The sequence below is a fragment of the Cajanus cajan genome, chromosome 4, assembly GCF_000230855.2.
Source record: "Cajanus cajan strain Asha chromosome 4, NIPB_CcT2T_4, whole genome shotgun sequence".
In the NCBI taxonomy this organism is placed as follows: domain Eukaryota; kingdom Viridiplantae; phylum Streptophyta; class Magnoliopsida; order Fabales; family Fabaceae; genus Cajanus; species Cajanus cajan.
The window spans coordinates 68451895-68474335 of NC_138520.1; the positions used below are offsets into that span (position 1 = coordinate 68451895).

General features: G+C 37.6%; 1 protein-coding gene across 5 annotated transcripts in view; it reads right to left on the reverse strand.

Annotated features, from left to right (window-relative positions):
* Positions 1-239: 239 nt before the first annotated feature.
* The window catches only part of LOC109795314 (myelin transcription factor), a 40238-nt gene continuing 18036 nt past the window's right edge, over positions 240-22441 (reverse strand). Inside the window, exons 1-3 of one of the 5 annotated variants that reach the window (XR_014433334.1) lie at positions 14392-15763; positions 1507-2165; positions 240-451 (exon numbers count right to left, since the gene is read on the reverse strand). Coding sequence is in view for 4 of the 5 variants with exons in the window: in XM_083072888.1 (XP_082929014.1) it covers positions 11139-11200 (62 nt within the window). In the remaining variant the exon portion in view is untranslated. Of the gene's footprint in view, positions 452-1506; positions 2166-10829; positions 11201-14391; positions 15828-17267; positions 17607-22441 lie in introns of those variants that run through there. The other 4 variants (XM_083072891.1, XM_083072888.1, XM_083072889.1 and 1 more) reach the window with 4 other exon arrangements.

The window sequence follows — 22441 nt, forward strand, 5'->3', positions numbered from 1 at the left end:
CCAAAACGCGTCCACACAAGGAAGGTATCCACACCCATATATATGGCATGCTTCGTTCTCCTTCCTAATGTAACGCCTAATTCTAATACCCAAATTATACAATATAAAATTATAAAATTTTATAATATTTTCGCAATTATATCATTAACAATATCTATATATTTATTTAATAAAAATAAAAGTAAAGAAAAGAATATCTTGTGAATTTAATACATAACATATCGTTCTAAAATATTTAGAATAACGTATTATTTTACACATTATTCCTTTTCCTTACTCTTTTAATACAATATATATATTCATAACGGAAAGAAAATTACAATTAAAATAATATGATTGACAAGTAAAGTTATAACAGATCCATCAAATAGCCTCCGTATTCCAATTTCCTTCCATGTAGGACAGCAGTAACAATAACAGCAAAATGATCTGGAATCTCAAGTTGATCCATCTATTTATAATATATTTAATTAAAAAAAACAAAGAAAAGAAAGGAGTAAGAACAATATCCAATTAATACAATAATTCGAACGAATAAACATAATTATTTATAAATAAAATTTTAACATATATATATATATATAAATATATATTTATACAGATTAAATATTAGATTTTCTTGATACAATAAAATTTGAATTATACTTGTAGTGACTAGTCAGGATAAATGAGCATCATTATAACACCAACCAAAAGATATTCCACCTCCATTTCTTACTCATTTAAATCCCCAAGGTTAAACCTCCAGCTACAAATAATTCAAACTTTATCATCTATGGCCATAGAGTATTAATTATCTTTAAAATGAGTAAAAGACATTTTAACAAATTATATTAATCATAAAAAATTACTCAAAATAGATTTAAGAATTTATCATTATTTAAGCTTTAATTAAATAACACAAATTTAAATAAAATATATTAAGAGCACTAATTAATTAAATGACAATGACAATTATTATAAAATAATTAAAAAATATAAAATGTGAATATATTAATAATTATTATAGATAAGAATAATCATAGAATAAGTAATAGTAATTAAAGGTTAAACAAATATATGAGGTTAGAAACACCCCACTAAATAATAACGTAAATAAATAAACATAATAATTAAAAGTTAAGTAGTTAGATGAGGTTAGGAACACCTCACTGAATAAATATAACAATAACATAGTAATTAAAAGTTAAGTAGTTAGATGAGGTTAGGAACACCTCACTGAATAAATATAATAATAACATAAATAAACATTGTAATTAAAAGTTAAGTAGTTAAATGAGGTTAAGAACACCTCACTGAATAAATATATAAATATAGTGAAGTTAGAAACACCTCACTGAATAAATATATAAATATAGTGAAGTTAGAAACACCTCACTGAATAAATATATAAATATAGTGAGGTTAGGGGCACCCCACTAAATAAATATAATCAAATAAATGCATAAATAATTACACATAATAGTATATAAAATTTTAAAAAGATAAGGTTCTCCTCCCCCTTACCTAAATAAACAAGAGCTACAACTTGAGCAGAACTTCCTCTTTTGGATTCCCTCTCTTTCCCTCTTTCTTTCTCTCTCCTTCTCTCTATTTTCTCTTCCTTCTCACTAAATTTTTTTTTTTCCGTAAACTTGTGTTTTCATTCCATGTGAAGCCTATTTATAATGATTGAAAAATACTATTCATAATAATATTATATTAGGATTACTATTTATAAAATAATATTATATTCAAATTAAGAAATTTGGAGGAATTCATTGAATTCCGCAGCCCCCTTCCGTAGCTTTGTAGCAGCCATTTACTATTTATTAAAATAATATTAAATTTACTATTCATTAAAATAATATTATATTTACTATTCATAATATTATAAAATATTATTATTATTTTTTTTACATTTTTTTTTAACTTTTAATAATCCCAAAAATATTTAAAATACATAAAAATAATCCTTAATACTGCATAAATTTTGGGATATTACAATTCTCCCCTACTTACAGAAATTTCGTCCTCAAAATTTTTATTGCTTAAAATAGATAAGGATAATTTTTTCTAACTTCTTCTTCGAGTTCCCAAGTAGCATCTCCAGTGTCTTTATTCCAAATGACTTTTACCAATGCAATCTGTTTGCCTCTTAACTGCTTGATCCTCCTGTCTACGATCTGTACAGGCATTGTTTCAAATGTAAGGTTATCCTTTAATTGTACTGTATCAGGCATTATTATATGAGAAGGGTCAGAAATATATTTTCTTAACTGAGACACATGGAAAACATTATGGAGATTAGAAAGAAAAGGTGGTAGAGAAATTTGGTAAGCAACAGGACCTATTTTTCTAAGGATTTGATAAGGACCAATAAATCGAGGAGTGAGTTTCTTTGATTTCATTACCCTACCAATACCAGTTGTTGGTGTAACTTTTAAAAATACATGATCACCTTCCTAGAATTCAAGAGGTCGTCTTCTTTTATCAGCATAACTTTTTTGTCTGCTTTGAGTCATTCTCAATTTTTCTTGAATCATTTTGATTTTTTCCGTGGTTTGTTGCACCAATTCAGGACCCAAGATTAAATTCTCTCCTGTCTCAAACCAACACAAAGGAGTTCTACACCTTCTTCCATATAAAGCTTCATAGGGTGCCATACCTATGCTAGAATGGAAACTGTTGTTATAAGTGAATTCAATCAGAGGCAAGTATTTGTCCCAACTACCAGAATTCTCTAGCACACAAGCTCTCAATAAATCTTCTAGGGATTGTATGGTTCTTTCTGATTGTCCATCTGTTTGAGGATGATATGCAGAGCTAAGACGAAGCTTAGTTCCTAATGCTTGATGTAAACTTCCCCAAAATCTAGAAGTGAAAATAGGATCCCTATCAGATATTATGCTAGATGGTACCCCATGCAACCTTACAATCTCTCTTATATACAGTTCAGTCAATTTTTCTAGAGAATACCTAATGTTGATGGGTAAGAAATGAGCAGATTTTGTTAGTCTATCCACAATAACCCATATGGAATCAAACTTATGAATTGTTCGTGGTATACCAACTACAAAATCCATTGCTATACTGTCCCATTTCCATTCAGGTATATCTAAGGGTTGTAACATTCCTGCTGGCTTTTGGTGTTCTATCTTAGCTTTTTGACAAATCAAACATGTAGCCACATATTGTGCTATTTCCTTTTTCATTTTGGGCCACCAAAACATTCTTTTGAGATCTTGATACATCTTTGTTGCCCCAGGGTGTATGCTCAGCTTGCTCTTATGTGCCTCACCTAAAATTATTTTCTTAATTTCTGAATCATTTGGTACACATATCCTATTATTAAATCTCAAAACTCATCTTTGATCTAAATCGAACTTTTCACCATCCTTTTGACCTATCAACCTCTTTTTCTTCTGAATGAATTTATCAACTACCTGAGCCTCACCAATTTGTCTATGTAAGTCACTAGTAATTTGAACCGCATGCAATTGTATTTTATCTTGACTTACCGTAGTTGATAAACTCATGTCTCTAAATTTTTCTATCAAATTCATCTCTTGAATCATTAATGAGGAGACATGTAAGGATTTTCTACTCAGTGCATCAGCCACAACATTGGCTTTCCCTGGATGGTAATGTAATTCAAAATCATAATCTTTCAAAAATTCCATCCACCTTCTTTGTCTCATATTCAGTTCCTTTTGATCAAACAAATATTTTAAACTTTTATGATCACTAAAAACATCAAACTTACCACCATACACATAATGTCTCCATATTTTGAGTGCAAAAACAATGGCAGCTAGTTCTAGATCATGGGTTGGGTAATTCCTTTCATGAGCTCTCAATTGTCTAGAAGCATATGCTACTACCCTTCTATCTTGCATAAGAACACACCCTAATCCCATTTTTGAGGCATCACAAAATATGACAAATTGTCCATTAGGATTGGGTAAGGCTAAGACTGGTGCAGTAGTTAATCTTTTCTTAAGCTCCTGAAAACTATTCTCACATTTTTCTGTCCACTCAAAGGGTTGTCCTTTCTTGGTGAGTTGAGTTAAAGGCATAGCTATTTTAGAAAATCCCTCAATGAATCTCCTGTAATATCCTGCCAAACCCAAAAAACTACGGATTTCTGTTACCGTCTTTGGAGGTTCCCATAGTAGAACTGCTTCTACCTTAGATGGATCCACAGACACTCCATCTTTGGAAATCACATGTCCTAAAAACTTAACCTCCTCTAACCAAAATTCACACTTAGAAAGTTTGGCATACAGTTGTTTGTCTTTCAGGATTTGGAGAACAGTTTGAAGGTGTTCTTCATGTTCTTCATGAGTTCGAGAATATATGAGGATATCATCTATAAAGACCACCACAAAATGGTCTAAATACGGACGAAAAATCCTATTCATATAATCCATGAACACTGCAGGTGCATTGGTTACTCCAAAAGGCATTACTTGATATTCATAATGACCATACCTTGTTCTAAATGCAGTTTTCTGTATGTCTTCTGCTTTCACTTTGATTTGATGGTATCCTGATCTTAGATCTATCTTAGAAAATACAGTGGCTCCTCTTAATTGATCCATCAAATCATCTATCCTAGGAAGAGGGTATTTATTCTTTATGGTAAACTTATTTAATTGCCGATAGTCCACACACAGTCTAAAGCTTCCATCTTTCTTTTTGACTAACAAAACAGGAGCCCCCCAAGGTGATACACTAGGGCGTATGAATTGTTTTTCAAGTAACTCCTCTAATTGTTTCTTCAACTCAGCTAATTCAGAAGGTGACATCCTATAAGGTGCCATTGAAATTGGTCTAGTTCCAGGTATTAAATCAATCGAAAATTCAATCTCTCTGTCAGGTGGCAAACCAGGAATATCATTAGGAAAGACTTCAAGAAAATTTTGAACGACAGCTATGTCTTTCAAGTTGACTTCCTCTTTAGCTTTCGTAGAGGATAAGATTAAATATCCTTGAACTTTACCCCAAGGAAACTTGTTTATTGGTTTAGATAATGAAATCGATAGGTCCTTAGGGCTGTAGACCCCTAAAATTGTCCTGGTCGGAAATAAAGCTTGAAGACTCTCGAAGACTGAAGGATAATCAGCCAGAAGGACTCCTCGAAGGCCCTAGGAGGGTTCTCTGTAGGTCTAGAGGTCTTAGAATAGCTCAAAATAAAGAAGTGGAGGGAAAAAGCCCAATACGGCCGTACTGAACTTAATACGGCCGTATTGAAGCTTCAATACGGCCATACTGAAGTCAGTACGACCGTATTGACACTTCAATACAACCGCAGCGAACTCAATACGGGCGTATTGAAATTTCTGAACTTCAATACGACCGTATTGAACTTCAATACGACCGTATTGAAGTTCAAAAATTTCAATACGGCCGTATTGCCCCTGTAGGCCGTATTGCGCCTATTCCCTATAAATATGACGTCAATTGGACGTCATTCCACACTTTTTCACTCAGTTTTGACTCCCTCCTTGAGTATTCTAGGGTTTTTGAGCAGTGTTCTGCCCTAGAAATCTCTCTGGGAGTCGATCCGACGAAGTTCCGGAATTCCGAGCACTTAGCTTGGAGATTCGAACCTAGTCGAAGGGAAATCCTCCGGATTTCCATAGTCAAAAGTTTTTAGGAAGGAGCGAGCGAGCTTGTAGAGCGAGGGAACGCCAAAAAGCTTCCCAGTCTTACTCAATATATAAAAGCACGCTTCAAGAGGTTTCTTCTTAAATCCTTCCTTTTACTGCTTTCTGTGTGCATATTTAAACTGTCACCATGTAGATAGTTAATTTATAATCGCTTATAATAAATAGGGGTAATTTAGTAATTTTACGCTATTATTTTAGAAATAATCTGTCATAGGGAACCCGAAAGGGGCGCTGTGGGGTGCTAACACCTTCCCCACGCGTAACCGACTCCCTTACCCAACTCTGGTTGTAATGGCCAAAGTTGATTTATAAAATCAATTGCCTTATCCCTTTTTCCAATGTTTTGAGTAAAACATTGGTGGCGACTCCACGAACCCTCCTTTTATGAAAACCACTAATCCATGGAGGGTCCCGCTTGGGATTAACATGGATTAGTGAGCCTTTTAATAAAATTGCTCGTTTGACGAGGTCTCAGTTTGAGAATAAGTCATTCTAGCAATCCACATTTTTCAAACAAATAAAACGAGTCCAACCATCCTTCGCGGATGCCGAAAGCCCGTTTCGGGCCGGTGGCGACAGATGGCGACTCCGCTGGGGAAGCCTCGAGAGTCAGTCCCATTTAGTGATAGATTATTTTTAACAAATAATAGTTAAAATTACTTTATTACCCCTCACTTGTATGATAACATGTTTATCTATTTGGCCTTAATAACTGTTGTATGTTTAATTTTCCGCAATTGTTTGAAATAAAATTGCACACAAACCTTTGCACACAACAGTTCCCTCTATACCCGGGGGCATGAGTGATTAACCATAGGGAGTGGATGTTAGTACGGCCGGTTGTCGAATGGGTCTATAGGTGCCCGTAGACCGTTGTCGGAAAACATCACTCAAGGTGATAACCATGAACTTGAGTCCGACGGTGCGTTGGAACTTTCCATCGACCTACGACGAGAGGAATTGGGTCCCTATAATGGGGGCACCTTGGGGGACTTTGACCAAGTGAGAACAGTTAGATCCTCCTTGAATATGCACTTTTCTGCAGGAGACCCCTACCTCGTGATTCGCTCGTGACTGTTCGTGGATGAGTGAATTGTTTGTGTAAATGCTTATGTGCAATTGTTTGTGCATTAATAATAAACCTCGTGATAAGGTCTAAAGAATAATCCCCATGCATGAAAAAACCATGACATGAGAAGAAAGACCATGTGTGAAAATATAATAAAAGTAAGGAGCATAGGCATCATTACCAAAAATACCTCATGCATCCTCATCATCATTTATAGGTTCACTAATACTCTCTCGATGTGAGTGAAAGAGACCCGTCACTATTGGATTCTCCGTTGTGGAGAGATAATAGCCTAAGGAGGGTGATAAACTTTCATCTTAAAAAGGCAGTGCCTCAAAGATGAAAGATTATCAAGCTCACATCAAGAATGTATTCATATCATAAATAAGCTAATTAGAATAAACATTCATTTTAGAAAGTGGCTGGTCATCTCTCTGTCCTCACACGCGCAAAGAAAATCAAGAAAATGGAAGCGCTAGAGGAGCAAAATAAGAAGCTCACAACCGAGCTCTCTCAGCTCAACAAGAAAATGGACGCGTTGGAGGAACGAAATAAGGAGCTTACAGCCGAGCTCTCACAGCTCAAAGAGCAAATGGCGCAAATGATGGAACTCATGCGTCACCACAACATACAAGGGGCTGAGCACAGTGACCATGAGTCCCATCATGTTGGAGGAAGAGTGGAACAAGAGCTGAAAAGCGGGAAGCTAGCTAAACCTTCCCAATCATTTAAAGCTAAGAAGACCTTTGGGAAGAAGAAGGAGAGAGAAGTCAGTGCCATAACCATCCCTTCGTCTTCTTCCACTTCGAAGTCAGGAGGATCGCAATTCAAACCTGTGAAGAAGTTTGATAAACTTCCGACCACATATAGCGACATCCTGCCGAAGCTAGTGGAAGCACGTCTTCTAGCTTACGTTCCACTAAAGAAGATTGATCCACCATACCCCGATTGGTACAAACCACAAGACAAATGTCTATACCATTCGGGGGCATCGGGGCATTCAACGGAGAACTGCAGAGCTCTCAAATATAAGGTCCAAGACCTTATTAATGCCGGGTGGATCACTTTTGATTCGATAGCGCCCGACGTGAGCGAGAATCCTCGGCCAAAGCAGGATTAGAGAGAATAACAAGCCATGATAGGTCCCCTTCATATTTCTCTTTTAGGGACTCATGATCAGTACCCGAGATCATGAGAACCTTTTCATGTAAATAAGGGTTTTTGTACAGTTTTAATACATATCAATAAAGAGGCATTTTTCACATTATTCTCTTTTTTTGTTCTTTTCTCTCTTTCCTCATTAACATTAATAATTCTAAACCTAAACAGAACCAATAAAATAATTATGTCTGTAATTGTTCGCTCTGACCGGGATCCGAAGGTGAAAGAGTTGAGTTGGACAGTGATGAGGAAACCACTTCTCCGGATCTGCTTGCTAGATCAAGAAGCTCGTCAAGAGAAATTGGAGACTATAAATTTGGGGCATGGCCGAGAGATAAAAGAGGTCAACATTGGGACCCATATCAGTGATGAAATAAGGACACATGCTTCCACTATGATTATAATAAAATCATTCTTTCTCATTGCTTCTTTTCTTGCTTATAATAAAATTCTAAACCACATTTTTTAACCCTGTTTGAATAAACATGAATGAGGTTAAAATCATCTTAATAATAATAAACCCACATCATTTTTATGTGGAAGTGTGTGTGTCAACTTGGAGCACCTTTTCTTGGCCTCAATAAGTGCCATCATGGATAAAGAAATCCTAAAGATAAAAAGACCCGCTAGGAATCCCACAAAAGGGTGACCTAGGCAAAAGTTAGGGTTACAAAATAATGAACAAAAACAAAAGCCCGCTAAAACTCCACAAATGGATGTTTTAGGCAAAAGTTAGGGCAAAAGAAAAACAAAATAAATCCATGATGGTATCATCAATTGAATTCAACAAGGGGCTCAAGAAAAGCTATCCAAGTTGTCAAAGCACAATCATTAATAACAAAGATGTGCTTAACTTCATAAAGTGTTTAATCGAACAAGCCTAAACACATAAGCCTACCTCGGCTAACCATTCTTACAAAAACCATTTTTTCAAAAATAAAATAATCCCCTCTAAAACACAAACTTCAGAATAAAAAATATCTTTCTCTTCTTTTCTCTCTTGTCCCAAAAGATTTTAGAATAATCTAGTGGAAGCATGGAGAAATAAATCATCACTGATCTGAACAACAAAATGGTGGAAGAACTATGCCAAGAATTCAAGATCCAACACCACAATTCTTCCCCATATCGGCCAAAGATGAATGGGGCAGTCGAGGCAACCAATAGGAACATCAAAAAATAGTGCAAAAGATGGTTGTCTCATTTAAGGACTGACACGAGATGTTACCCTTCGCTCCTCATGGCTACAGGACTTCAGTACGTCCATTTACAGGAGCTACTCCATTCTCACTCGTTTATGGGGTGGAGGCAGTTCTACCCATCGAAGTCGAGATACTCTATCTAAGGGTAATCATGGAAACAAAACTTTCCGAGGCAGAATGGGTTCAAAGCCAATATGACCAGTTGAACCCTATCAAAAAGAAACGGCTGAACGCCATATGCCATGGTCAAGCCTATCAGAGGAAGATCAAAAAGGCTTTTGACAAGAAAGTCCACCCTCGAGTCTACCATGAGGGAAAGTTGGTAATGAAGAAATTACTACCAACTCAAAAAGGGCAAAATCGGAAAGTGTGCCCCAAATCACGGAGGACCATACGTGGTAAAACGAGCCTTCTCAGGAGAAGCATTGATTCTCACAAACAGGGACGGAGAAGAACTTCGATACCCAGTCAACATTGACGTGGTAAAGAAGTACTATGCTTGAAGACGTTGCTTGCATAGGCCTGCTAGGATGAAAACCCAAAAAGGGCGTCCTAGGCAAAAGTTAAGGCAAAATAAAAAGCCCGCCAGTACAAGGGTACTAGGCAAAATAACGGCAAAATTACCCCGTTAGGATACGTCCTAAGCAAAAGTTAGGGGCAAAAGAATAAGATATAAAAACAAAGCAAGCAACGATCACTTGAACCGAAAACCGAAAGGCGGTTCAAGTGATAATCTTCTAGAAGCAAGCGTCTTGCAGTATCTACACTCCTGGCTCAGGCATCTCACCCGAAACGATTAGGGGAACGGGAAGAGCGACAATTACAGATATGATTGTTTAAGCCAAAAATGTATAGCCTACCTTGGCCAGCCATTCTTCAGAAATTTCCTTCTGTATATCTCTCTGTAAAAACACTTGTGAATATCAATAAAAATATCCATTTGTTTCTTTTCTTTCTTGACCATATGATTATGCCTCTGAATTGGTTTTTCATAAAAATTGTACGAAATTCCATTATTAATCGGTCAATAAAAGAAAATTGGAGGGGTTCCTGTAAAATCCATAATCTCCTGCATAAAGGCTCACAAAAATACTCCCTCGCGTCAATGACAGAAAGTCCTCCAAGAAGAAGAGGATAGGGAGAGCCACTCACTTTTCTAAATAAATGAACAAAAATAAAAAATTGTATTGCATTTGTGCATCACACACACATTAGTTGCACATTCAAAGACCTTATCATGAGGCAACCGCATAAAATAGAAAAATAGAAAATTGCTTGTGTATGACAGCAGCAAGCAAAATACAAAGATTCAGAAAATCAACAGCATCATACAGAATAACTGAGCCTGGAGAGGCTTGCCGAAAGAATACTCTCAAAATAACTGAGCCTGGAGAGGCTCGCCGAAATAATACTCTCTCAGAATAATTGAGCCTGGAGAGGCTTGCCGAAATAATACTCGTACAGAATAATTGAGCCTGGAGAGGCTTGTCGAAATAATACTCCTTCAGAATAATTGAGCCTGGAGAGGCTTGCCGAAATAATACTCCTACAAAATAACTGAGCCTGGAGAGGCTTGCCGAAATAATACTCTCTCATAATAACTGAATTTAATTTCTTTAGCACTTTTAATTTCTGTACAGCAAAAGCCAAAAACATAAAAAAGGCAAAATACAGAAAAAGCCAAATCAGAAGAAAAGGCAAAATACAGAAAAAGCCGAAAATAAAAAAGGCAAGGATATAGAAAATCCAACAAACAATTTGTACCGAATAACTAAGCCTGGAGAGGCTTACCAAAATAATACTCCACATCCTCCACAGTATGCAGAATAACTGAGCCTGGAGAGGCTCGCAGAAATAATACTCCCCAGAGGGAACCTCAGCTCAAGCTCACGGAAAAATCCCCAGTGAGAGCTATCAAAGCAAAATCGACGCAATCCCCAATGGAAGTGCGATCATCCAAACAGTATATACAAGTCAAAGGACTTAACACTTCCTCAGTGAAGATAGCTCTCCAACTCAAGTGTTGAGTGAGGCTAAGCCTGCAGAGGCTTCCTAAATAATACTCTGGGATACATAAGATCCCTCATTCCCCAATCGCCTACTCAGAGGCATCCCTGCAAAAAGAGAAAAATCAAAAATATCAATAAGTATTCCCCAAGCGGAATCTGGCACTCAGCCGAACACTGAACTTCAAATCCCCAGTCGCCTACACAAGAGGCACTCCTTCAAAAAAGAAAACCCAAAAAAAAAAAAAAAAAAAAAAAAAAAGAAAAAAATCAATAACAATTCCCCAAGTGGAATTTGGCTTTTTAGCCAATCATTGAACGTCGAGCTGATACGCCTAACAGAAGAGGCTAATCAAAATCAACGACAGAATCCCCAGCGGATAACAGCCTACACAGAGGCGACAAAAATCAGAAAACCCAAAAGAGATACCCGAATAAAGATAACCGGGATACTCCACCAACGTCAAAGGACGTCAGCCAAACATAAGGCATCGCTCAATTCAAGAAGAGCATCTGTGTCTACACCCCAAGGAAACAGAAATTCCTCAATGGGTACCAACAATGCAATGCAAGTTGGGGCACAGGAACCTATGAATGACTGCACATCCCCTAGACGGATCCCTGCGTTATCCAGCCCTCAGTGGCACCGAAATCAAACCGTCGAAGCAGCATCGTGGACTGTGGAGACAAAAATCATCTCAAATCCCTGGAGAGGGCAAACTCACATTGCCAATGTCGTCAAGAACACGGAGGCAGACCCTGGAGAGGGCAAACTCACCCTGGAGAGGGCAAGACTCACGCACAAGTCTGGAGAGGCGACGACTAATACTCACCCCGGAGAGGGCAAACTCACCCTGGAGAGGGCAAACTCACCCTGGAGAGGGCGAACTCAGCCACCCTGGAGAGGGCAAACTCACCCTGGAGAGGGCAAGGCTCACGCTACCAAAGTGACTAGAAGCGCGGAGGTATGCACCACCCTGGAGAGGGCAAACTCACCCTGGAGAGGGCAAGACTCACGCACAAGTCTGGAGAGGCGACGACTAATACTCACCCCGGAGAGGGCAAACTCACCCTGGAGAGGGCAAACTCACCCTGGAGAGGGCGAACTCAGCCACCCTGGAGAGGGCAAACTCACCCTGGAGAGGGCAAGGCTCACGCTACCAAAGTGACTAGAAGCGCGGAGGTATGCACCACCCTGGAGAGGGCAAACTCACCCTGGAGAGGGCAAGACTCACGCACAAGTCTGGAGAGGCGACAACTAATACTCACCCCGGAGAGGGCAAACTCACCCTGGAGAGGGCAAACTCACCCTGGAGAGGGCAAGACTCACGCACAAGTCTGGAGAGGCGACGACTAATACTCACCCCGGAGAGGGCAAACTCACCCTAGAGAGGGCAAACTCACCCTGGAGAGGGCGAACTCAGCCACCCTGGAGAGGGCAAACTCACCCTGGAGAGGGCAAGGCTCACGCTACCAAAGTGACTAGAAGCGCGGAGGTATGCACCACCCTGGAGAGGGCAAACTCACCCTGGAGAGGGCAAGACCCACGCTACCAAAGTGACTAGAAGCGCGGAGGTATGCACGAGCCTGGAGAGGCGACGACTAATACTCACCCTGGAGAGGGCAAACTCAACCTGGAGAGGCTACTCAACAATTTTCCCACCTGAAGATACTACAAGTCGGAAGGATGGCTTATTCCCCGGACAATTGGGTCAACTCCTTTACTTATCAAACGGTACACCAAAAGGCCGTTTGACTAAGTAAAGGGGGGGCAGCTGTAGACCCCTAAAATTGTCCGGGTCGGAAATAAAGCTTGAAGACTCTCGAAGACTGAAGGATAATCAGCCAGAAGGACTCCTCGAAGGCCCTAGGAGGGTTCTCTGTAGGTCTAGAGGTCTTAGAATAGCTCAAAATAAAGAAGTGGAGGGAAAAAGCCCAATACGGCCGTACTGAACTTAATACGGCCGTATTGAAGCTTCAATACGGCCATACTGAAGTCAGTACGACCGTATTGACACTTCAATACAACCGCAGCGAACTCAATACGGGCGTATTGAAATTTCTGAACTTCAATACGACCGTATTGAACTTCAATACGACCGTATTGAAGTTCAAAAATTTCAATACGGCCGTATTGCCCCTGTAGGCCGTATTGCGCCTATTCCCTATAAATATGACGTCAATTGGACGTCATTCCACACTTTTTCACTCAGTTTTGACTCCCTCCTTGAGTATTCTAGGGTTTTTGAGCAGTGTTCTGCCCTAGAAATCTCTCTGGGAGTCGATCCGACGAAGTTCCGGAATTCCGAGCACTTAGCTTGGAGATTCGAACCTAGTCGAAGGGAAATCCTCCGGATTTCCATAGTCAAAAGTTTTTAGGAAGGAGCGAGCGAGCTTGTAGAGCGAGGGAACGCCAAAAAGCTTCCCAGTCTTACTCAATATATAAAAGCACGCTTCAAGAGGTTTCTTCTTAAATCCTTCCTTTTACTGCTTTCTGTGTGCATATTTAAACTGTCACCATGTAGATAGTTAATTTATAATCGCTTATAATAAATAGGGGTAATTTAGTAATTTTACGCTATTATTTTAGAAATAATCTGTCATAGGGAACCCGAAAGGGGCGCTGTGGGGTGCTAACACCTTCCCCACGCGTAACCGACTCCCTTACCCAACTCTGGTTGTAATGGCCAAAGTTGATTTATAAAATCAATTGCCTTATCCCTTTTTCCAATGTTTTGAGTAAAACATTGGTGGCGACTCCACGAACCCTCCTTTTATGAAAACCACTAATCCATGGAGGGTCCCGCTTGGGATTAACATGGATTAGTGAGCCTTTTAATAAAATTGCTCGTTTGACGAGGTCTCAGTTTGAGAATAAGTCATTCTAGCAATCCACATTTTTCAAACAAATAAAACGAGTCCAACCATCCTTCGCGGATGCCGAAAGCCCGTTTCGGGCCGGTGGCGACAAGGATCAGAAAATATTATAGACTTTTCTGCACAATTAAGAAGAACGTGGTTGGAAGATAACCAGTTCATACCTAAAATCACATCTAATTGTGATAAAGGTAAGCAGATCAAATTTACAAGAAATTTTTTATCGCCAATAAAAATAGGACAGTCTGAACAAACCTTATTGGCAATTACAGATTTGTTTGTAGGGGTTGAAACAATCAAATTATTCTCTAAAGAAGAAATTGGTAATTGGAGGTATTGAACACAATTATTGGAGATAAAAGAATGAGTTGCGCCTGAATCATACAGTACATTTAAAGTTTTGCCTTTAATTAAACATTTACCTTGTATTAGATCGTTGTTTTGAGCAGCTTCAGTTCCGGTCATGGTGTAAACTCTTCCAGTTGTAGAAGGTCTTGGTTTGGATCCGGAAGTATTCACGTGCGTCTTTGGTTGTCCACACTCAGAAAATACATGACCAGGCTTTCCACACTTGAAACAAACAGGTCCTTTGAGATGACAATCTTTAGTATAATGACCTTGTCCACACTTAAAACACTTGGCTTGATTATTAATGGACCTACTGGAATTTCCTGCAAATTGAGAGGATTGGGGTTTCCATTGTGGTCGAACATAAGGTTTTCTTTCATTATCCCTTTTCTTATTAAATTGAGGGCCAAAAGATTTTGGTCTATTATCCTTATTATGATCAAAACCTTCCAAAAATCGACACTTGTGTATTAATGTGGGAAAATCAGAGATTTCTAATATCCCTACTGCCTTTCTTAATTCTGGTCTAAGTCCATCCTCAAATTTAATACACTTCATCCTCTCATCAGGGTGATAAAAGAAAGTAGAGTATTTTCCCAATTCCTCAAACTTAGAAGCATATTCTCCCACTGTCATATTCCATTGTTTTAACTGCATAAATTCTATTTCTTTAGCCCTCCTAACATCATTAGGAAAATATTTTTCAAAAAATTTGGTTCTAAATACTTCCCATGTAATAATTATTCCCCCTCCTTCTAATAATCTCCTGGTACTATCCCACCAATATTCTGCTTCTCCTACTAACATAAATACTGCATAATTTACTTTTTGGTTGTCAGGACAGTTCATAGCTCGAAATATTTTTTCTATTTCTTTAATCCATAATTCAGCTTTTTCAGGATTGTATCCTCCATCAAATTGGGAAGGGTTATTGCTTCTGAATTCTACAAGTCCTTGTGACTCTCCTGTTCTTCCTGGTGGTTGATTCCTTAACAAGGCAGCAGCCATGTCCCTAATAGCTTGTACAGCCTCTGTTAGTTCGGTATTCCTTCTTCCTGCCATCTGTAATTTTATAGATCAGTTTATAATAATAGAAACATGGTTAGCACATTTCCCCAAGTTACACATGGAACGTTGCTTTGATACCATTTACTGTAACGCCTAATTCTAATACCCAAATTATACAATATAAAAAGTATATATTCTAGAGTAACTTAAAACAATAAACATCATAAGGCAGAAGATGCACATTCATAAATTCATTAACATATATATCAAACTTAAGAAGTCATAATAAAACAAAGATTATAAATCAATCCCAGTAAAGGTGGCAGTGCCTCCTAGTTAGGAATCAATTTATAATTTATTTAAATTACACAAGGAAAGAAAATGTTTTTAGAATAAGAAAGACATAAGAGAAATCCTAGCTAAACCCGATGTCACATCCTATCAGATCATGCCCCAAGAAGCCTTTAGGCCTCATCACCAACATCCTCATGATGATGATCACCTGCAACATAAATTTAAATATATACAAAAATAACAAGGGAGTGAGAAACATCTCACTCAGTTGTAGATGAAGAAATAAAAGTTAAATAGCACACACACACATAATCAATATCACATATAATTATTTATCATGCAATGCTGTCATAGACTTATCTCATAATGAAACAGAAAAGGACCAAAAATGAAAGGAAATGCAATAAATAATGGTGAAAGTTTGGAAGACATAGTCTACTTAATTACTCACTATCCCTTGCCTATACATGAGTAATAGGAGTGTGTTAAGTGACATTAGTGTGATTTTAAATTCCTTATATATAATAAACTGTTAATTTAAACAAATAAATAAGAAAAAAGATACGGGTATAATTTTATAAAGTTTAAAAATAAATAGCATCTACCAACTCTTTAAATTATTCAAATTCTACACATTTGGCCTACAATTGACTAACAACTGTCTTTAAACGCTTGCCACATGGATGGTACATAATTTGAAAGAGGTGTTTTCAATAAATCCCCAAAGTATTTTAGAAAATTTGTTTTGAGGAGAAAATTTTAAATTTTCGAACAATTATTAAGTAAACATATGATTCATTAACTAATTAATTAGATATTTAAGTAAAATAATTATTATAATTAACACAAATAATTAATATATAAAAAATGATTTTTTTAAGAATCGAAAAAATATATACTCTTTTGGATGTGAGTCATTTGGACCAAACCAAATCTATCATTGGGTGGCTAACATATTTGGGTGATTGTCTCGTGGTCATGCCACTTTTGACAACTTTTTGAGCATGTAGTATTGTTATGAAAATATTTTACACATATGAAGTTATTTTGAAATATTTTATGGAATAATTATCGATGAGTGTCACTAGTCAATCCAACAACATCCATGTTACTATGTCATGTTATTTTTTTTTAGTTTATGTTAAAATGGCTCAAAAGTGATATATGTGATGTCCAAGTGAGTGTCATTAGAGTTGTTTGTGGGCTTTTTGACCCCAAAAAATAAAAAAAACTAAAAAAATACACGAAATAAATTAAAAAAAAAAACAATTTATCAAAGTAGGTGATTTTTGATAGCGTGACGCCACGTGGAACAGAAAACGCAGGGGGTGGGGCGTTTTTCAGAAAAAAGCCTCTCCATGCGCCTTATATGGCTGATGTGGCACCTGCATACGTGGAAAAAGAAAGAGCAGGGGAGCAGACATTTTTCAGAAGGAGCCATAGGGGGGAGGCGTTTTGTAGATAAACCCTCCCCCAGGTGCCATCTGTTTACACGTTAATGCGTTGCAATGCGCCTCTCCCCCAGGCGCTATCAAATTCAAACACTCCCTTTCATTAGTTAAATGTAGAACGTGTTATTGGGTTTCACAAAATTCACTTCCTCCGGTGTGGTCCATGTGACACCCTCTACCCCAACATAATTACTTAATAAGCATTAATTGTATTATAAAAAGTATATATTCTAGAGTAACTTAAAACAATAAACATCATAAGGCAGAAGATGCACATTCATAAATTCATTAACATATATATCAAACTTAAGAAGTCATAATAAAACAAAGATTATAAATCAATCCCAGTAAAGGTGGCAGTGCCTCCTAGTTAGGAATCAATTTATAATTTATTTAAATTACACAAGGAAAGAAAATGTTTTTAGAATAAGAAAGACATAAGAGAAATCCTAGCTAAACCCGATGTCACATCCTATCAGAGCATGCCCCAAGAAGCCTTTAGGCCTCATCACCAACATCCTCATGATGATGATCACCTGCAACATAAATTTAAATATATACAAAAATAACAAGGGAGTGAGAAACATCTCACTCAGTTGTAGATGAAGAAATAAAAGTTAAATAGCATACACACACATAATCAATATCACATATAATTATTTATCATGCAATGCTGTCATAGACTTATCTCATAAATATATGCATGTGGCGCCATACGGAAGTTCACATATCATCATTGGTGACCCTAAGGCACACCTAGTTAGCATATCGTGGGTGACCCAAAGGAACACCTGGTTACATCATTGGTGACCCAAAGGCACACCTTGTTAGTCGTGGGTATGCGGCCTCAGCGGCACACCTGGAATAATATATGCATATGATGCATGTCATACATTCATTGACTCCACATCTAACATGTTACAGAATCTTCTATAGTACATCATTCCATATTCACATTTCATAATTTATAATATATTTCAATAGTTCAATAGTTTAATAGTCCAACAGTCCAATATTCCAATAGTCCAATAGTCTAGTGGTCCAACGGTCCAACAGTCCAATGGTCCAACAATCCAACAGTCCAATATTCCAACAGTCCAACAGTTCACGGTCCAATGGTCCATTCGTAGGTCACAGGTCATGGGTACATATTTCATATAGTTATATTCTCATAAGGTTGGCATCGGTCACATACATATTCTATTCAAGTTATAATAAGTCCCTTATAAACTTTCGCATGGGTATTTTTAAAGTATATTTATATTTATAAAAATAAAACTTATTCATCTTTTTAACACTAATTACACATTTATGAATTACCACAAACCAGGAATCAAGTAATACAAATAGAAAATAAAGCAAAACACACTAATAATGCATAATATTCAAATAAACAATATAACAGATAAGGGATCGGGAGCCAATCCAACAAACAAACTATTTAACAATTATTCCCACATCCCCAAGCAAGGTTTCCCACTCCCCCCCTTACCTAGATAACAGGCGCTGAAATTAGAGCAGAGCTTCTTCCTCTAGGCTCCTTCTACTAGGGCAGAACAACCTCCTATGGATTCCTCTGGGCCTTCAGAGAGAAGAAGAGGAAAAGAATAGAGTATAAGAGAAGAGAGAATGAGAATGAGAAGTGTTTCTTGGGATGGTTTGCAATGGAGAAGTGAAGGTCTATTTATAGTCTCCAAGACACATTAAAAAAATGGAAAATAATGAAAAAATCTTAGACAAAACTAAGTGGAATGAATTAGTGAGATGAATTATTAAAGTTGGTGGGATGAATTAATGGAATGAATTATTAAAGTTGGTGGATGGGTTAGTGGACACGTTCTTTAGCACGATGATTTGCACCCTCTAGATGGCCGAATTTGGTCAAGTGGTCTTCATAAAAGTTGTAGCCGTGGATGCTATCTTTTCAATCGCGTTGGAATCACCCAAAAAGAAGTTCTAGAACTCCAGATATGTCTGTTTTAGTGAAGAGGGGTCAAGCTGCCAGCGTGAGTTAAAGATGTTGCGGTTTTTAGAATATTTAACATGATAGATGAAGGAATTTGAAAATGGTTTCTTCATAAAAGTTATAGTATTTTCTCTTAGCTTTCCATTGATATAAAGTTTGTATCCTTTGGACAACCACAGACCGAGTTATGCCCCAAAAACCGAGGCTTGCCAGTCAGCCCAGCGAAAACGATTTTTTTTGAAAAGAAAGTTTACAACTATCTAATTAAGCCCAACAATATACATATATTTCTAAAGCCTATAATTAAGCATAAATGGAGTGTGAATTAGCTACATTTGGAATAAAAGATAACTACCAAATATCATAATAATAATAGTAACCATTTTTGGAAAACTGGGGTGTTACAATTCTCCCCTCCTTTAAGAAATTTCGTCCTCGAAATTTACCTGAAAATAGGAATGGATAAACTTCACGCATCTTGCTTTCTAATTCTCAGGTAGCATTTTCTTCAAAATTTCCTCCCCAAACGACCTTAACCAAAGGAATTTCCTTTCCTCTTAGTTGTTTCACCCTCGTATCATTAATTCTTAAAGGAACTGTTTCATAGGTGAGATTATCTTTCAATTGAACGTTGTCAGACTCAATGATATGGGAAGGATCATGGACATATTTTCTGAGTTGGGAAACATGAAAGACATTATGAAGATTTGAAAGAGATGGGGGTAAGGCAATTTGATAGGCTACTTCACCAATCCTTTTAAGGATTTGATAAGGACTAATGAAATGTGGAGTAAGCTTACGAGATTTTAGTGCTCTGCCTACTCCTGTCCAAGGAGTAACTTTAAGGAATACATGATCACCTTCATTAAACTCAAGGTCCTTTCTCCTCTTATCACTGTAACTCTTCTGCCTACTCTGAGCTGCTCTCATTCTCTCCTGGATCATCTTAACTTGTTCAGTAGTTTGTTGAACTATCTCAGGTCCTAAGATAACATTCTCTCCAGGTTCTACCCAACACAAGGGTGTTCTATATCTTCTACCATATAGAGCTTCATAGGGTGCCATCCCAATACTGGAATGGTAGCTATTGTTGTAGGTAAATTCTATCAAAGGTAGGAAACTATCCCAACTACCCCCATGTTCTAAGATGCAAGCTCTCAACAAGTCTTCCAAAGATTGAATAGTTCTTTCGGTTTGGCCATCTGTTTGGGGATGGTAGGCTGAACTCAATCTAAGCTTAGTGCCTAGAGCCTCATGTAAACTGTCCCAAAATCTAGAAGTAAACCTAGGATCTCTGTCAGAAACTATACTAGTAGGAACCCCATGCAATCTCACAATCTCACTTATGTACAACTTGGTTAGTCTCTCCAAAGAGTATCTAATGTTAATGGGAATAAAATGGGCAGACTTAGTCAATCTATCTACAATAACCCATATAGCATCTAAGTTTTTCGTAGTTTTAGGTAACCCAACTATGAAATCCATAGAGATGCTATCCCATTTCCATACAGGCACATCCAAAGGTTGCATCAAACCTGAAGGTTTTTGGTGTTCTACCTTAGCTTTTTGACATACTAGACAGGCATACACAAATTCCTCCACTTCCTTCTTCATCTTAGGCCACCAAAACATCTTCTTAAGGTCTTGGTACATCTTAGTGGCTCCAGGACGAATACTAAGGCTACTCCTATGTCCTTCTTCAAGAATTGTTCTCTTAAGTTCAGGCACACCAGGAATACACAACCTATCCCTAAATCTCAATACTCCATCTATTCCAATTCTAAATTCACTTTCCACACCTTGATTCAACTTCTCAGCTTGACTCAATAAGAAAGGATCTACCTTCTGACCTTTTCTAATTTCATCTATCAAGTTATTAGTCACCTTCAAGGTTCCCAACCTAATACTCTTAGGAGTTAGCTCACACCCTAAACTCATATCCCTAAATTCCTCAATCATGTGCAATTCCCTCATCATTAAAGAAGAAATTCTCAAGGATTTCCTACTCAAAGCGTCAGCTACCACATTAGCTTTGCCGGGGTGATAGTTCAACTGAAAGTCATAGTCCTTAAGAAACTCTAACCATCTTCTCTGTCTCATATTTAATTCTTTTTGGTCAAACAAGTACTTAAGGCTTTTATGATCACTAAACACCTCAAATCTAGAGCCAAACAAGTAGTGCCTCCACAACTTAAGTACAAAAACTATAGCAGCTAACTCAAGGTCATGAGTAGGATAGTTCTGTTCATGGGTTTTAAGTTGTCTAGATGCATAGGCTACTACCCTTCTTTCCTGCATAAGTACTCCACCTAAACCTGATTTGGAAGCATCACAAAATACCTCAAAAGTCTTGCTAGGGTCAGGTAATACTAACACAGGGGCACTAGTTAGTCTTCTCTTAAGTTCTTGAAAACTCTCTTCACACTTAGAGTCCCACACAAAAGGTTGGTTTTTCCTAGTCAATTTGGTCAAAGGTAAAGCTAATTTAGAAAAACCCTCTATAAACCTCCTATAATACCCAGCTAGTCCTAGAAAACTCCTAATCTCAAAAACTGACTTAGGTGTTTTCCATTCAAGAACCGCCTCTACCTTAGAAGGATCTACAGCTATCCCATCCTTGGATATCACATGTCCTAAAAAATTCACACTCTCCAACCAAAATTCACATTTTGCCAATTTAGCATACAATTGTTTCTCCTTAAGGGTTTGAAGAACGATCCTAAGGTGCTCAGCATGCTCCTCCCTATTCTTAGAATATACTAGAATATCATCTATGAAGACCACTACAAATCTATCCAAGTAAGGGTGAAAGATCCTATTCATGTAGTCCATGAAAACACTAGGTGCATTAGTCACACCAAAAGGCATCACTAAATACTCATACTGCCCATAGCGGGTCCTAAAAGCAGTCTTTGGGATATCCTCGGATTTCACTCGGATTTGGTGATAACCTGATCTCAAATCTATCTTACTAAACACACAAGCCCCAACTAGCTGGTCCATAAGGTCATCTATTCTAGGCAATGGATACTTATTCTTAATGGTTACTTTATTTAGTTGCCTATAGTCTACGCACAATCTCATGCTCCCATCTTTCTTCTTGACCAATAGAACAGGCGCTCCCCAAGGTGAAACACTAGGCCTAATGAATTGTTTCTCTTGTAGTTCCTCTATCTGTTTCTTAAGCTCAACTAACTCTTTAGGAGACATCCTATATGGTGCTATAGATATGGGTGCGGTACCTGGCACTAAGTCTATACTGAACTCAATCTCTCTCTCAGGTGGTAAACTAGACACATCCTTAGGAAATACTTCTGGAAATTCTCTCACTAAGGGAATCTCATCTAGCTTACTCTCAGTCTCAACTGTTAATGAAGATAAGATCATGTATACCCTTTCATTTTC